The sequence below is a fragment of the Syngnathoides biaculeatus genome, chromosome 22, assembly GCF_019802595.1.
Source record: "Syngnathoides biaculeatus isolate LvHL_M chromosome 22, ASM1980259v1, whole genome shotgun sequence".
Lineage (NCBI taxonomy): Eukaryota > Metazoa > Chordata > Actinopteri > Syngnathiformes > Syngnathidae > Syngnathoides > Syngnathoides biaculeatus.
In genome coordinates, this window is record NC_084661.1 from 11,805,295 (window position 1) to 11,822,039 (window position 16,745).

General features: G+C 41.1%; 3 protein-coding genes across 3 annotated transcripts; 1 reads left to right on the forward strand and 2 right to left on the reverse strand.

Annotated features, from left to right (window-relative positions):
- Nucleotides 1-2: 2 nt before the first annotated feature.
- aarsd1 (alanyl-tRNA synthetase domain containing 1) lies at nt 3-5,636 on the reverse strand. The gene is made up of 12 exons (XM_061811039.1): nt 5,477-5,636; nt 4,684-4,812; nt 4,092-4,251; nt 3,961-4,018; nt 3,715-3,871; nt 2,129-2,245; nt 1,895-2,025; nt 699-765; nt 534-625; nt 391-445; nt 231-325; nt 3-141 (listed from the first exon to the last, which is right to left on the reverse strand). The coding sequence occupies exons 1-12, from the start codon at nt 5,513-5,515 to the stop codon at nt 3-5; spliced, it is 1,239 nt and encodes a 412-aa protein (XP_061667023.1). The 5' UTR covers nt 5,516-5,636.
- A 446-nt stretch (nt 5,637-6,082) lies between these two features.
- Nucleotides 6,083-7,392, reverse strand: ptges3l (prostaglandin E synthase 3 like). Its single transcript, XM_061811044.1, has 7 exons — nt 7,283-7,392; nt 7,095-7,208; nt 6,958-7,024; nt 6,770-6,868; nt 6,578-6,667; nt 6,434-6,496; nt 6,083-6,339 (listed from the first exon to the last, which is right to left on the reverse strand). Exons 1-7 carry the CDS (start codon nt 7,315-7,317, stop codon nt 6,331-6,333), a joined length of 477 nt encoding a protein of 158 aa, XP_061667028.1. The 5' UTR covers nt 7,318-7,392; the 3' UTR covers nt 6,083-6,330.
- Nucleotides 7,393-8,116: 724 nt separating this feature from the next.
- On the forward strand, nt 8,117-15,045 carry kat7b (K(lysine) acetyltransferase 7b). Its single transcript, XM_061810951.1, has 14 exons — nt 8,117-8,335; nt 9,124-9,274; nt 9,360-9,608; nt 9,706-9,788; nt 10,885-10,968; nt 11,046-11,144; nt 11,247-11,357; nt 11,480-11,671; nt 11,784-11,873; nt 11,945-12,085; nt 13,407-13,500; nt 13,577-13,723; nt 13,870-13,976; nt 14,391-15,045. The coding sequence occupies exons 1-14, from the start codon at nt 8,318-8,320 to the stop codon at nt 14,490-14,492; spliced, it is 1,668 nt and encodes a 555-aa protein (XP_061666935.1). The 5' UTR covers nt 8,117-8,317; the 3' UTR covers nt 14,493-15,045.
- Nucleotides 15,046-16,745: the final 1,700 nt, after the last annotated feature.

Below are 16,745 nucleotides of genomic sequence, written 5' to 3' on the forward strand. Positions count from 1 at the left end.
GTTTATTCTTCTTTTCGGGGGTGATGATTGCACTTTTGTCGTAGTAAAGCTTCCGCCTGCCCTCTTCGCGCCAGGCTGTTCGCTTTGCCTTGGAAACGTCCGTTTTTTCCCGCTCCCTTCCCTTGTAGCAGCTCTAACACCCTGGTGGGCAAGAAAAATGGATAAAATATTTCAAAACTTGTATAGCTTGAATGATGATGGGTGTTTTTTGTTTTGTTTTTTTTCCCTACTGTGGTCCCATCTCTGTCACTTGCTCGCTGGGTCCGGCCAGCAGGAACAAACCGGGCCCCTTTTCCTCTCCTACAGTCAGGAAAACCAAAGTTTCCTGGAAAGAATCACGAGAGATGAACATAAAAATGATCAGATACCAAAAACATTTTACATTCTTACCTTAGTGTTTATTTCATTGACGATAGTATTCATGAACTCGTTGTCTCCTTCTTTTCTGTCCGTGAGAGAAAGAGGAGAACATTAGGTTGGAACTCTGAGCAAAATCTGACCTCTGTGTTGACGGGAAAAAGAAGCAGACTTACTTGTGCAAGCTTAAAAAGTTACCCCTGTGTGGGTCATTCTTAAAGTTGTGAGCGACAAGGAGCGCCATGTCTCGTAGCAGGCTTGTGTTAGCCTGCCCACAAAAACAGTCTCAAATTAAAAAAAAAAAAGACAGCCTCCGGTTTAAAAATAAAATAATGCCTCACTTTCTGCATAAGCCTCATGGACTTCTGCAGCTTGTCCACAGCCCCCACGTGCTCGTCGGGTCCAGTTCTGTTGACAAAAGTAGATTTGAGCGATGGTGTGAAGTCAATTACAAATCCTTCGTTACAATAGTTAAGTAGAAAATCGAATTTGGATGCTCATGTGCACATTGGGACACTTCATGATTTTGTTGCATTTGAGTGTTGTTTTTTTTTTTTCCTTCCCCAAGTCACACGGTGATGCCTCGGTTCGCGACCACAATCCGTTCCAAAAAACGGTTCGAGAAGTGATTTGTTCAAAAACCAAATCGATGTTTCCCATTACAATGAATGGAAAAAGAAATAATGTGTTCCAAGCCTAAAGAAATTAGGCTTTTTAAAGCATTTTTTTATCTTTTCCTCATAAAAAACTGCATCGCAGAAATACATGTATAGTTTAAATACTTTATCTAATAAAATAATTTAAGAAATGTATTTATTTTTTGCTTAAAATGTATGCTTTAATAGAGCGCGAGTCTGGGAGTGCATTGCCGTATCTGTAGCGAATCGGCCCCCACCGTTGTAAACTTTTTTTTTTTTTATTAAAAGTACAGAATAACTTCAAACAAGCAAATTGCGTTCTTTGGAGCCATTATTGGGGGTTAATACGGCAGTCCTTGATAAGAAAAAAAACGACAATCGCTATCGAGACACGTCTGTGTACAGACGCTGCGTAACACAGAATAAAAGTGCGCTGGTTGCGTCGTGCGCGTGATGTCATTTTAATTTTATTTTTTTTTTCGGGGGGTATTCGAATTGACAATAACGGTGGGTCAACCGCTTGCGCCGCGCGCATTATGCTATTTGCGGGGGTTTTTTTTCGGCGGCGTGGGAATTTACAACAAAGCGTGTCATGGGTCAGCTGGTCTGGCCGCGCGCAATGTTATTTCCGAGTTTTGTCGGGGGTGTTCGAGCACCGATTTTCATTGGAAAATCGATTTGTTCGAAAACAGGGACGTTCGAGAACCGAGGCTTTCCTGTTGACTTGGTGATCTATACACGAGTAGCTATCAAATGTGTATTGTATAATGGGCAGGGAAACATTTTGCGAATTTCAGTCTGTACATATAAAGTTGAAACATCGCATCTAAGTTCTGTTCCCATTCCTGGTGAGGACTTTTGCCACCTCTGCCAATGACACATTTGGTAGATGAGCTTACTTGAGAAGAGCCACCAAAGAGCGTTCGGTGCTGTAGCTTTTTTCTGCATACTTCAGCACGCGGTTACCTGCCAGGAAAATCAGGTTGGTTTTGTTTTTCTTTCCTTTCTCTGTCCCCAGCAGCTTAATTACCTGAAATTCATATTGGGGGGAGAAATCAGTGAAAGTTACTTAGACTAAAAGTGTGCATTCCTCAGCAAATATGGTGGGAATGGACAACTTTGTTAGGCGGTACCTGTAAGTGACTGAGGTTGGACACGTGCGTTCCGCAGCACATGTTGGCGTCGACGCCCTCGATATCGACAATTCGAATAGGCCACGCGTGGTCGTCTGGCAACCCTCGACTCCTCACCTACAAGTATAAGTATGGTGAGCCAAGCTTGCTGTGCTGCAAATCGTGAAAATTTGTAATTGAATCAAAGCCCAGGCCAGACTAAACCAAGCTCCTCCCCTCAGTTCAACACAGTTGGCTTGGGCCTCAGGATGACGCGAGATGGTGCCAAAGTGATATTTAAAGCTGTTTTAAGGTTACATATATCGAGCTCGTGCACGTGATGTCACCATTTTGGCAGCGCCTTATTGCCGGTCAAAAAGAGCTGCTCGACAGTGTGGGGCACATTGAACCGGAGCGGAATATTCACAATAACCGAGACTTGTTGTGCTGTTGGTTGTCACGACAGACGAGACAGAAACTCAAAAAGAGATCATTCTATAGAATAGCAGCTGAAAAGACCAGAAAAGATCAAAGGATTTTGGCAAAAAAACGTGATGGATGGGGCCCAACCAAAATAGCCACACGCCTGTGTAGCCATCACTTCACTTCAGGTAGGAATTATTCTTAATCTCAAATTCCCAAGAAGTATTTATAATGCCAAGTTGGCTCATTTGAGAACAATGTGTTCAAATAAAAAAAGACAGGGTGTCGTCTCCAATGTACATGGAAGCGTATTGCGGCTACACGTTAAACTTCGGTAAACCTCTCCCTGACAATTTATTATTATTATTTTTTTTTAAATATGCATTATTCTCAAATGACCCCAATGCGTATTTAAAAAAAAAAAAAAAAAAAACGCCGGTTATAGTGATGTTTACGTAGGTTAACGTGTGCCCGCAACATGCTTCCGTGTACAGGGGCTGAAGCCTATCCCAGCGGTTTATTTTCTTTTTTTAAATACACATTCGACTCATTTGACAAAAATGCAAAAAAAAAAAAAAAAACTGTTACGGAGAGGTTTACAGTAGTTTTAGGTGTGGGCGCAACATGCTTCCGTGCACCTTTTTTTTTTCCCCCAATCATAGTTAATGAATGCGAGTTTGTGTAAAACCAGGGGTCATTTATTTAAATATTGGTATTTGTATTGAAAAAAATCTGTGTGGCTCCATCGCTATGTGGGATTTATTCTTGATTGAGAACAGATCCAGCAACAGCATTTGTACGCGTCTGGACTTTTCTACGCTTTCAAACTCTTCTGTTTAAATCTCGACGACTTACTCACCAGATCCACGTGTAGATCCAGTTGTCCAAAACAACCGAAAGCAGGGTAATAGTCCAATTTCCTATCGGCAAAAACGTCGACTTCGGCATTAAATATGGGTCCTCTCATTTTTCCACGTACCTTCGTCTATCATCACCTTCTGAATGTTCAACGGTATCGGACAAAACTCCGGGCGTCGTGCAAAAGACTGATTTTTTGCGTCGTCCCCAACCGACTTAGCATTGAAAAATGGTTTGTTTGACCGGCACTTCCAGCCAGTGATGTGATTTGATGACGTAGGTGCAGGAGCTCTATTGAACACAATCCGCCACTCCCGTATACATACTTTTTCCACCTCAGGACTGTCACGAGAAAGTAGTTGAACGTTGACTGGGATGTGGGCTCTGATCTTCTCATTCACGGCATCCTCCAGGGCTTGTACTTGGGCCGCTTGAACAGACGGAGTGTCCAATTCAATGTTACTTCTCTGACGTCCCAGCTCCCTGAGAACAAAAACGAGTATACAGTGAGGACAATAGAAATCTGGGAGGTCTTTTCATTTTAAATAAGCAGTACAGTTATGTGGTAATACCAAGATGTGGTCATGTATCCAAACATGGTTTCCGCCAAGGCTGTGATCAAGTGTTGTCCTAAAAGGGGAAGAAAACGCTTGTTGGTGTGAATATTAGCACCGGGAGGCTCTCAAAACGATCTGATCCTCACCTGAGTGCTGCTGCATGTGGTCAAAGCGCCTCTCCCAGTCCACCTTCACTCGCACCTCGTGACCCGCCTCCAGCGGCGAGCCCACGAAGTGGGCGGCGTCTTGGCCCTGTCTGGTCACCCTCAAAACGGGGACGTCAGCGATCAGCCCGCGGTCGTCCGGCTGCCAGTGGGACGACGAGATACAATGATATTAAATATTTAATGCACTTTGTCGGGATGATTTGCACTGCTTAAACTAACATCATAGTCGTGAAAAGTAATGAGCCACTTTGACTTGTTATATTAAGCAACTTTTACCACAACTCTCGTGACTGTTTTCAAAAAGCGACTAGAAAATTATTCCCACAAAAAAAAATGATGCGAGTAAAGTAATTTAATCACACTTAACATTCCAAAGACATGACGCCCATTAATCTCCTACAAAAGCTGTTATTAGCATGTTATAAATGTTTGCCGTGAAGTATGTTCGTGTAAACTGCAAATATTTATTTTTAAAAAAATGTGTGATTTTATTATAAGGCCATAAAGCCCTACAAACAACATTACAGATAGCTAAAACTATGGAGTTGCTTGTTATGAAAATGAATCTTACCTGCCCACCTCCCTCGGGAAATAAGATGGTGTCTTGCAGCTTCACATTGAACCCCTTCAGGGTTTCTTTCTTTCCACCAATTTCCTGCCGGAGCTCCGCAGGGCAGCATGAAGCTACAGTTGTGACGAACTAAAGAAAAAGTCGTGAAAGTAAAACGTGCACTCGCCTAAAAAAAATAAAAATTAACATGTAGTCTCATCCAGGGGTGGAAAGTAACAGAGTATGAATTGTTTATTTTTCCAAGTATCGCTACTTTTCACACCTGAACTTTGAAACGAGACTAAACTCGTTCGTGTATTCTTTTAGCATTTTTGAGTACTCTGTTCAAGACGTCAGAATTTAAACATAAAAGTCAACATAGCTGTACTTTTACACGAGTATTATTATACTTTCATTTTACACAAGTATCTGTACTTCTACTTAGGTTTAGAGTGTTTATACTTTTGCCACCTTTGGTCTCGTGTACGTGGACTCACATCGGTTGTGTGGGAACACAACTTGAAAATACAATTTGATGAAATGTGAAAATATTCCTCAAAGCTAAGTTCGTGACGTCAAATTAGATAATTCTACACAATGTGATCTTTTAAAATAGATTCGTTAGAGTTGTATAAGGTGGAAGGGAAAAAAATAAAATTCATCCACCGCAACTTTATAATCAAAAACAGACTTCACTGCCACTTCTTTGACAGGTGTTAGCAACTATGCTAATCACCTTATGCAGAGAAAAATATGACAACATAACTGTTTGGAGCCCGTAAACGTTTAAATATCACCTCAGACATACTCTTACCTCTTTCATATAACAGTCCCGCTGACACTGGAAAGTCATATTGCGTTATTTTGCGGACAAATGTGATTGTTTAGACAAGAGAACGTTCAATTGAGTTCGTCGTGAAACACCAGCGCTAACATGTCTACGGGTAGCAGGGAGGACAAACTTTAAAAAAACACTTTGAAGTTTAGCGTTTTAGTACACTTATTTTTTTATGGTAATCTTACTAACCTATAAAAATATAAAAAAGGGCTTTCAAAAGCAATAGATTTTATTATATTGTAGTAATAAACATTTGTTTTGCTTTTGTTTTTTGACGCTGACTTTTTACTAAAGGTTGCGGGAAGGGCAAGTTGAACACGTTCTATTCTTTGACATTTCGCTACAGGGAAAATTAAAAAATGCGTATCATAGCTGAACATAACATGTGTTTATATTTAATGATTATTGCAAGTATCTAATTACAAAAACAGAGATAAAAAAAACATCAGTCTGACCAGCATTTTTTTTCAATTATTGACGTTGATAGTGATATTACAGTATTTCATACACGAACTATAATTGTTTCGTAAATAATTTTAAAATTAATAATTTTTAAAATATTACCTTTATTATTTATTATTACCGTTCGAAACAAGCCTCTGTACACTCAAAAGGTGGTTTCCCCATCAACAGACCAGTATAACCAAATATACAATGATACATGAGTGTAGAAAGAACAATGAAAAAAAAAACAATGAATCATAACATTTAAAAAAAAAATCACAATTGTAGTTAAAAAAAAAAAACAACAACAAGCATTAAACAGCATTATTCTCTGTTTCCTTGAAGAAAGTCATGTCAAGAGGCGCGTTCCAGCATATGGATGGATGTCAGTCAGACTGTTTAGCAAGAAAAACAATTAGTAAACAATATTTTAAAGTGCAATAGTTTATAAACTCTATTTCATCATTCTGAACATCTAACTGGACTTACATCACTAAGATCCCCCATGTCTGGCGTTGCTCCTTTATTACCAGTGGCCATATCTTGGATCATCTGGATTAGGGGACGAAATATTTCCTTGCAGAAAAACTGACGCTTTGAAGAAAAAAAAAATGACTAAATGAGTTCACTTACATCTACATATTTTTCATACTCCTCTCGTCCATCTTCTTCTTCATTCTCCCAATCCCTCCAGTTATCGAAGTCCACCGAAATCCAACTCGGCTGCATTAAGAAGGAAAACTCTGCAAATTAGTTTCGTAAATAATTGACATTATGATGCAATTTTGCTTCAAAGTCAAACATTTAAATAAAGATTGCATGTACCCTTTCCGGATCTTTCTGAAGACGAGGCCACGCGTAATCGGGCTTTACTTTCCGCAGTAATACGTTGATGGTGCGGTCATACACTCTTTCTCTGGAGTCCTTTGGGGAAAATAAAAAGTATGAGATCATCATCTTAATAATACACGCATAAGATATGATTTCATGTAAAATAACGCCTGGCTGCTGACGTGGATTTGGACTTTTTCATAGAAGTGGAGCTCATTGTAGATCACATCATCCGTGTCATTCTTGCAGCTGTTGCAAAAGACAAAGCAAGGGAGCGATAAAATTTGCTCACACGAGCGTTGAACCTTTTAAAACTCACCACAAGATCATTTTGTCCGTCTGGATGTCAACTTGGACATCTTTAGGCTTCTGCACCTTAAAGTTAACGGTGACATATTTTTTCCTGTCGAACCACACTGCGTGTGCCGGTTGGCTGGAGGAAGAGAGAGGAGGGGGGAAAAATCTAGTAATTCTCAAAAAACAAACAAAAATAAAGGCATTGCTTACCTTTCCTCTGGTCTCACAATTTTGGGTTTGTTCATTTTAAAATTTGGGCAAAACCACAACAGAAAATGTGGCAGTACTGTGTAACGCTCACACTCTGCGAGTGAGTTGCCCAAATGCTGTGAAAAGGCCTGGAAGGAGCTATTTATAGTAGCTAGAAAAAGTTGCTATCATCTGTCATGGGGGTGGGAGGTGGGGGTGTTCCCCACTGCCATTTATGGTCAGCCAGGAGATGTCTGGAGAAGACCACCTGCAATTTTCTAGATTATACTTTATGCCCCCCCACTCAAAGTGAAACTGAGTGACTAGGTATCTAAAAGAAAACAGCAAAGAATAATTAGCTTTTTTATTTAAAACAGTAACAGAGTGGAACAAACTTCCAACTGGACTCAAAACATACACGGATTTTAGATCAGAAACATATTGCATACATACAATTTTAAAACAATCAGTTCTACAGCACCTTGGAAGGCACAATGTCCCATCTTTGGGGATACTCATGTGGTCCCGAGGGCTGCCCACGGACATCATGCTGAGGAACCCTGATTTACATAATAGTATGTGACCAAAAACTGATATTTTGATGGGGTGTTTTCTATTTATCAATGGTTTTATCAATTTCCCTTTTGAACAAACAAAGCAAATAGAGCATAAAACAATGAATAATATCTTGTGCATCAATATTAATCACCAGAATTTGTCGGATGGAAACCAAGTGCAGGTAATGAAACGGGTTCAGTCTGCACTCCAGTCCAGTTAGTGGCGCTAATGCGTATCAATACGGCTTGCCAACAACCAATAAATAAAATGGAAGAAGAAACTGAAGACGAAGAAGTCGACAATGTTAATGCTGCCTCCTGCCGTTCGGGCGGCGCTCCGCTAGTGCGCTATTGGGGGAGATGTGGCGCCAGATCCGGACTACACTGTTTACAATTAGCCTGTACCTGTACGATTATACTTTGCTTTGACTAGCCCGAAATTTAACCGAGCGTTGCCCTTTGTTTTGAACGCTAAATTAAGTTTTGAATCAAGCCGAACATGCCTCGCAGACGTCAGGTAAGGGTTGAGAAAGAATCGAGTAGCAATGTCAATGGGGTTAGCTTGTTTGGGTTAGCCCTCTTGCTTGTGGCCAGAATGTTCCACCACGTTCCACGCCGCACGTCTATATTAAAACGTTTGTTTGGATAAAGAATGGTGCTATTAAATGAAAAAGAAGGGATTGAAATCGAAGGTGTTCCTTTGTATGTGTTTAGAAACAATGCCCACGTCCGTAGCTACTGCTTGTTGTCAAGCTAAATAGTATCCTCACCTTTGGCATTTAAATGTTAGACAAAACGTTTTTTTTTTTTAAATATGAACGCCGAATGGACAAAAAGGTTTACGGTAATTATTGAGTAGGCGCATTTTCAACAATAACGGCTGGTGGAAATTGAACTAGTAAGTATCAAGTATAAAAAGTCAAAATGCTAAAGCACTTTGGTGCATATGGGGAAACTGGTTCAAAACTGGGAGAAAGCATGCTACGATAATAACACCCGAATTCTGGGATGAACAAAATCTATCTTTTAACGGGGGTTAATTAGAAAAATAAATGTACGGAGTGTCCCGTTTGACATGTAGCATAGGCGGCTAATGCCTGCTAACAGAAAAACGATGACACCAGACGTTTCCTAAATAGGAAATATCATACTACACTTCCTACGGAATTTAATGCTTTACAGATTAAACCCATTTGAATGGCTAATAGAAATGATTAACTTGCCAATTTTTGAACTTTTACTTATAAAGCCAGCCGAAGGCATCAGTGGACAGTGGCTCACACCTATGTTTGTTTACAACAATAGAGACATATGGCAGGGAGCGGTTCTGATGGAACTGAAGATTCAGACTCCTCCGCCGAAAGAGAGCAAACCAATAGTTCGGAAAGTGACGGTACCCGGACCAAGAGACAGCGTCTCACCAGAGCCTCCACTCGCCTGAGCCAGAGTTCTCACGGTATGTAAACTTATAATACAACCCGTACGGTATTATTGTTCCATTAATTCAATAAATATTGAGATTTTGACTTGTATTACTGCAGATACATCTGACTTGAAGCAGGCTGCAGATCAAGACGAATCCCCGCCACTTACACCCACAGGAAACGCGCCGTCCTCCGAGTCCGAGCTGGACATCTCCAGTCCGAACGCCTCTCATGACGAGAGCCAGGCCAAAGATCCGGTCAACAGAGACTCCGATAAGGATCTGTCCCATCGACCCAAACGCCGCCGTTGCCACGAGACCTACAACTTTAACATGAAATGCCCGACCCCTGGATGTAATTCACTTGGTAAACGTCCCTAAAACTTGCTTACCAAAATGTCAAAGATGTCTCATCATTGCAGTGCATTGATGATTTCACATCTGTTTTTTTTTTTTTGAAACAGGTCATCTCACAGGAAAACATGAACGCCACTTTGCCGTGTCTGGGTGCCCTCTGTACCACAATCTTTCTGCAGATGAATGCAAGGTGAGGATTTGGCATTTTAAGAATGCCAGCAATTTTTTTTCGTGTGTGATTGTGAAAGACACACAATTTGTGAATTTCTAATAATGCTTAATTTCATTAATAAAACATAACCTTGCTTTTGGTCCCAATAGGATAAAACTGAATTGTCGAGCAATAGTTTACATAGCAAATAATAATACAATGAATCTGTTCCAGTCAGCCAAAAATATGTGCAAAATAATATATTTTCCAGAAAATACCTATATTTTAAGATGTTGAAAATAATTTGAAGTAAATATAAAGGACCAATAAAAATTTTTGGGAGGCATTTTTAGCCCCGTGTTAGCTTACTGAAGAGGCAGAGTCATGTGGGCTGGGACAAATTTTCAGGTGAAAAAAATGTCAAACCAAATTGTACACAAACTAGGTCATGTTCAGGGGTAACAAATTTCCGCCGATTTGCGGAATTCCGAGTTTTTTTGTCAGTTTTGTGTGTGGGGGGGGGGGGGGGGAATAGGTTACGTGATCAAGACCGGCCGCCGGCATGTATCGGCAACGCTCGTCGTGAAATTAGTCACAGCGGAAAACAGCATTGCTATCTGAGATATATATATATATATATATATATATAGGCAAAATTATTTTTGTTGTTGTGTTTCTAAAAAAATATATCTGCCAAAGACATTGAGTGTTTTTCCAAATTGGTCATTCTCATCCCTGCATGTGAAAACCGAGGTGCCAGTTTTGAATGCTTTTTAAAAAAAAAACGTGTAAATAAGGGGAAGGCCTTAGCCCAAACGGAAGTTCAATCCACAGTTTTTGACTTACAGACTGTTGGGCTCTATCATTTTGTACTTTCTGGCATGTAGTGTGACAGCCTTTAATTGTTCTACTTGTCACTACATGTTGCTGGCATGCATTATTTGTAACACATGAGTAATTTTCAGACCACTTAAGTGAAATTGGATAATTTCCTGAAGCTGATCTGTCACAGGGCAGTGGTTGTGAATCACTGCATCATTGAGTACATAATGGCCAATTCTAAGATTATCTAAGGAGCAGTTTAGTCATAATTTGTCTTTTGAGGTAACATGCGTCATTTGCTCGTTATTGTCAGGTAAAAGCTGTCAGTCGTGAGAAGCAAGACGATGAGATGAAGGGACAGGATGAGAGCAATTCGCGCCACGCAACCCGTCACCAGGTTTGTTTTTGGGAGAAATTTGAGCAAATTCGGTTCACTGTGGAGTTGTGTGACTGGGTGCAATTTGTTGAATTTAGAATCCTACGTCGAAGCAGAGCCGATACAAAGAGCAAGTAGCTGAAATGAGGAAGGGGAGAAACTCCGGCTTGCAGAAGGAACAGAAAGAAAAGCACATGGTACCTTAGTGGATCTTCTATCACCATAGCAACTGGCAATTGAATTGTTTGCCACGTGTGCGGTCTCACCCTCTCATTTTCGTCTTCCGTTGCGATCCGCAGGAGCATCGGCAGACGCACGGCAACACCAGGGAGCCTCTGCTGGAGAACATCACCAGCGATTATGACTTGGAGCTTTTCAGGAAAGCGCAGGCTCGTGCATCTGAGGATCTGGTGAGAATCTGTTGTCCATCCCCCTCTTGGCGAACAGTAGGCTAATGCCATGTATATTATAAAATGTATTTTAAAAGGACTGTTATGATCATATTTGCTTCCTGCATTTGGATGACCCGCAGGAGAAGCTTCGCATCCAGGGTCAGATCACCGAGGGCAGCAACATGATCAAGACCATCCTGTTTGGCCGCTACGAGCTGGACACCTGGTACCACTCGCCCTACCCCGAGGAGTACGCCCGCCTGGGTCGCCTCTACGTGTGCGAATTCTGCCTCAAGTACATGAAGAGTCAGACCATCCTCAGGCGACACATGGTCAGAACAACAAACGAATTTCACAACAAATATACTCCAGATTGTAATGTGCCTTTTTTTTTTTGTGTTTGTTTTTAAGATGTTGACAATTTAAACTGTGCGTTTGTGTCAGGCCAAGTGTGTGTGGAAGCATCCTCCAGGAGATGAAGTGTACAGAAAAGGTGCCATATCCGTGTTTGAAGTTGACGGCAAGAAAAATAAGGTGCGTTCAAGCAGGTTGATAGAAAACTGCAACATTTTACTAATTGAGTAAATGGATTTGGTACTCCGCAGATCTACTGCCAGAACTTGTGTTTACTCGCCAAACTCTTCCTGGACCACAAGACGTTGTACTACGACGTGGAGCCTTTTCTCTTTTATGTCATGACGGAAGCCGACAACACGGGCTGCCATTTGGTGGGATACTTTTCCAAGGCAAGTCCCCGACAAGGTTTACTCTATACCGCAAACTGCAATTCTAAAAGACTGATATTATTTAAACCCACGTTACATTACCACTAAAAAATGGCTGAGCACATGATGTGATTTAGGAATAGTGCGTTTATGCAGTGTGACCAAGCATATCGCCAATAGGGAAAATCCACAAGTAACTGTAGAGGCCAGGAAATTGATACTTCACTTCTGCATAATTCCTTGACATTATACTGCCACAAGATGGCGCCAAAGCAGGGGTCTTCTTTGTGTTTTTGGTGAATAAAGGAAAGTAGGTGAATTGAAAAAAAAATCTGAATAGGTGAAATTATCAATCCAATCGTAGATATGCGGGGGAACACTATTGCCTTGGCAACCGGTAATAAAAGCTCCGTCTTTTTAATAGTCATTCAGGAGAGTAAAAATGTGAATGTGTGTTCTTTAACAACCCGAGCTAGTTTTAATTCTTCCCTGACATCAAAACATCTTTGCTTCTGTTGAGATGATTCACTTCATCCTTGACACAATTTATGACTTTCTTATTGGCCAGGGCCTTCATGGCCTATTGTAGTATCTTAGAGCATTATAGGAATAGAACAAAAATATCCAAAGAGCTACAGAAGTGAGGTTCCACTGGGGGAAAAAAAAAACAAATACCGTAATTTCCGGCCTGGTTACAACCCTCACCCAGTACATTTGTAAAGGAAACACCATTTAGTACATACATAAGCCGCACCTGTGTAAAAGCTGCAATGCCCACATTGATGCACGAGATATTTACAAAGAAAGACAGTACACAGAGTTTTCAAAGTTTTAATAGTTTAGCTTAACATAGCAACAACACGGTTGCACGAACAGGGCTGGTTTAAAAAAAAAAAAAAAAAAAAAATAGCTGCGGCAGCTACACAGTAGCAACACGATAGCACAGCACTAACAGAGCCGGTTCAAAAAAATAAATAACACCTAAGTCACTGAGACACGGCAATAACACAGCAGCAACACGCTAGCACAGTGCTAACGCTAATGCAGTGCTAACAGGGCCAGTTAAAAAAACAAAACCGGTAAAAGTCACTTCCTCGGCACATATATTCCACTGGTCTCACTCTTACCTTTTCTGCTCGAGCACCCCCTTGGGGCCGTTAGAAAAAATGCACAAATTAGCCGCAGGGTTGAAAGCGTCTGAAAAACGTCGCGTCTTATAGGCCGAAATTAAAAGAAATAATAAATAAGTAAGAAAGTAATAGAAATGTTCACCGTAATGGTTTTTTTTTCTTTTTCCCCTCCTACGTACAAGACCGGCTCAAATTTGTCTTTTTCTTTCAAGGAAAAGAATTCCTTCCTCAACTACAACGTTTCTTGCATTCTGACAATGCCCCAGTACATGAGGCAGGGCTTTGGCAAGATGCTCATTGACTTCAGTACGTATCTTCTCACCGGTGATCTCCGATCAACCAAAAAGCGACTGTGCTGACTGCGGCCTGCTTTTCTTTTAAGGCTATTTGCTGTCCAAAGTGGAGGAGAAGGTGGGCTCGCCAGAGCGGCCTCTGTCGGACCTCGGCCTCATCAGCTACCGCAGCTACTGGAAGGAAGTGCTACTCCGATACATGCACAACTTCCAGGGGAAGGAGATCTCTATCAAAGGTAAGACGGGAAAGACTGAAACACATGTACAGCTCAAGGAAGAAAAAAAAACCCCAAACACTCCTATATGTAGTTTAAGAAGGAAACAAAAAAACGGTTGAGCAAACAGACTGCGAATGAAGTTGTTCTCTATGCTTGGTGCACAGAGATTAGTCAGGAAACTGCCGTCAATCCCGTGGACATTGTGAGCACGCTGCAGTCTCTTCAAATGCTCAAATACTGGAAGGGGAAGCACTTGGTGTTGAAACGACAGGTAAAACCTTCCTCCGTGTGCTCTTGTTTTCATTCCTTTGCACGTTGTCGTGCGTTTGTGGAGTTAAGGGCCCTCGTCATTTCATACCCAGTAATTGTTTTCATGCTAATGCACGTCAAGATTACGTACCCATTTGACTGTGTAAATTCTAATGCATGTCATGGTTATGTAGACACCCCCCCCCACCCATGCATTTTAACCTAGTCCACATTTATAATCTATTTGTGTAGACTAGTTTTAACATGTGCCCGCGAGGTTTACTTAAGCGCGCGACTTCATTATTTTATTCCTTTCAGCTCACGCTTTGCTAATGCAAACTAACACGCCCTGCCTTAGTTGTGCCTCTTGATCAAAATTGAACGTGACGCTCCGCGCACATAGGCAAGCGACTCAGTCTTTCTTTCCTCCTCACAGGATCTGATTGATGAGTGGAAAGCGAAGGAGGTCAAGAGAGGCAATGGCAACAAAACCATTGACCCCAGCTCACTGAAATGGACCCCTCCCAAGGGGACTTAAGCACTCAGGTCCTAAGGCTACTCGATAAACTCACCTTCAGCCTCGCCAGCCGCAAGTAGCCTCGACCTCCTAACTGTCAGTACAGATCAGAACATCCTTCTTTGTTTTTTTTTTTTTTGGACCCATTTTGTCCGTATGTTTCAGTCAAATCAAAATGTTGAGACTCTCAAGTTGAATTTTGAAGGTGAAATGACAGTTGATCACATCCATAACATACAAAAAGTTACACACCTACATTAGGGAGAAGTTCTAGACATTTTTTTTTTTTTTAAAAGAAATTTCATTTGACATGTGAAGCAAAAGATAATCATTACTGTGATTTGAAAACTGAAGAGAACGATGCAAGGTCTGTGTCATCGTCTTCGGTCGGCGTAACGTTATAAATACTTCAGAACTTTTTCCTGGCCCCTACCCAGCAATACAGAAGCTGTTCCCCATCTTTCGGTAAACCTGCCAAATAACGAAAGACGGTCATTGATTTGCTGCAAATTGAAGTTATGAAAGTACCACAGTCGAATAAATAATAAAAACTCAGGTTTTTATACTGATACAACCGTACCGTGCTTGTGTGGTTTCTCTAAAAGGTGTGCCAATGCGATCGGCGCAGATGCAGATTCTGTAAGCAAAGCAAAGCAAATTTATTTGTATTGCGCATTTCATACATGATTAAAGGCATTTGAAAACAAAGAGATAAAACATTTATAATTGGATAAAAACAATAAAAATGATGAGATTAAAAAAAAAAGACAGTTAAAACCGTATACAGTGCAAGTAATATAATCAAAAAGTGTATATATTCTAAAAAGCATGAGAAACCTGGATTTATAAACATTCCTGCTCCACCATATTTGCTTTGTACTCTGTGCTCCACAATTTGACCCGAGTCAGTTGATCTCGGAGCTCGACTGGGTTTGTATTCCGTAAGCATTTCTTTCATGACCTAAAAAGATTAGTATTTATAGACCAGTAGCAGTACTTTAAAATCTATTCTAAAGCTGACTGGAACCCAGCGCAAGGACTTTAGGATTGGAGTTAAATGCTCGGACCGCTTTGTTTTGGTCAGAACGCAAGCTGCAGTATTTTGAATGGGTCTTTTTGGGGAGCCCACTCAGAAGACCATTACAATAGTCAAGTCTACTTGAGATAAAAGCATGGATGAACTTTTTTTTTTTTTTGCGGGAGTTATTTTTACTCACCCCTGGGGACGTTCCCCCTCAAGTGGCTCACCAATCGCTCTTTGTTTCCTGAGGGGGAAGAAACTGGGTTTAAAAGTGTGGATGAAATTTTTTTTTTTTTTTTTTTTGTAATTCCACACTAAGCGAGTGGACAATTAGTCACATATCTACACGTTCCCTTCACACCGTAGGATGTTTCGACAGCGAAGCACAACAAACGGCAACACGAACGTTCAGGTGATGAATGACATGCACGAGTACTTGCTACCATGCTGTTCTTTCTGAAAAGGTGAAAGGTCACCTGAGCGTTTCCCCATGAGTCCATAGAAGCGATAGGCTTTAGATCTTTTCACAAGGGTTGCTATGGGCCAGAGCACAGTCGACTCCAGTGATTTATCTAGCCCCTACCCCAAAAAAATTAAAAAAGAAAGAGGGGGATCAATGTATAACACCCTCACGTTGACCTCTCTTTCTAGCGCGCCCCCCCCAAAAAAAAAGAAATAAATAAATCCCACCTGCCATTCTTGCGACACCTGCTGCTCCTTTTCCTTGCCAAGTGACGCTCCCCGGAGGATTTGCACCAGCGTGCAGAAAAGCACAAATGCAAATGGAAGCTGCCATTTATCCATTTCTCCTTTTTGGCTCTGGAAGGAAACGGATCCATGTGAAAACGCGGGGCGCTTTTAATTCTCTCGTTTCTTTCATCTGGGGGCTATGACCCGATGCCGCGAGGCTCCGCCCCCTCGAGACGGGATCGCACACGAGTCTCCAAATTCATTCCCGCCCACCAAATGTGTCAGTGATGGAGGATTAAATTATATGATTAGCACATTTTATTTCCCCTTAGAGTTTACATGTTTAAGTTCGAGGGTTCAGACTATTTTTCGAATTTCATTCGACATCTACCATTTCATTTATATACAAATATTCTCCCTGCGTCTGCTGCTTAGAAACCACGGTAGAAGCAGGTGGACTTTTTATTTTTCATGTATCATTTATTGTTGGCTTCTGTTTTCCCAAACTGGCTTCCTATTGGTTGGCGTCAAGCCGTTAAAATAGTAATACTGCAGCCATTTGA

Bases quoted from the DNA above. Each gene is read 5' to 3' on its own strand.
- aarsd1 (XM_061811039.1), bottom strand. From the start codon at position 5,515: ATGACTTTCCAGTGTCAGCGGGACTGTTATATGAAAGAG. The intron at 3,872-3,960 runs GTATTACCACAT...TTTTGTTCTCAG, and splicing joins GGATACATGACCACATCTTG to GGAGCTGGGACGTCAGAGAA. The intron at 142-230 runs GTAGGGAAAAAA...CTTGCCCACCAG, and splicing joins GTGACAGAGATGGGACCACA to GGTGTTAGAGCTGCTACAAG.
- ptges3l (XM_061811044.1), bottom strand. From the start codon at position 7,317: ATGAACAAACCCAAAATTGTGAGACCAGAGGAAAG. The intron at 6,668-6,769 runs GTACATGCAATC...TTCTTAATGCAG, and splicing joins TTCAGAAAGATCCGGAAAGG to CCGAGTTGGATTTCGGTGGA. The intron at 6,497-6,577 runs GTAAGTGAACTC...CCCCTAATCCAG, and splicing joins AGTATGAAAAATATGTAGAT to ATGATCCAAGATATGGCCAC.
- kat7b (XM_061810951.1), top strand. The intron at 9,789-10,884 runs GTGAGGATTTGG...CGTTATTGTCAG, and splicing joins TTTCTGCAGATGAATGCAAG to GTAAAAGCTGTCAGTCGTGA. The intron at 13,724-13,869 runs GTAAGACGGGAA...CTTGGTGCACAG, and splicing joins GAAGGAGATCTCTATCAAAG to AGATTAGTCAGGAAACTGCC.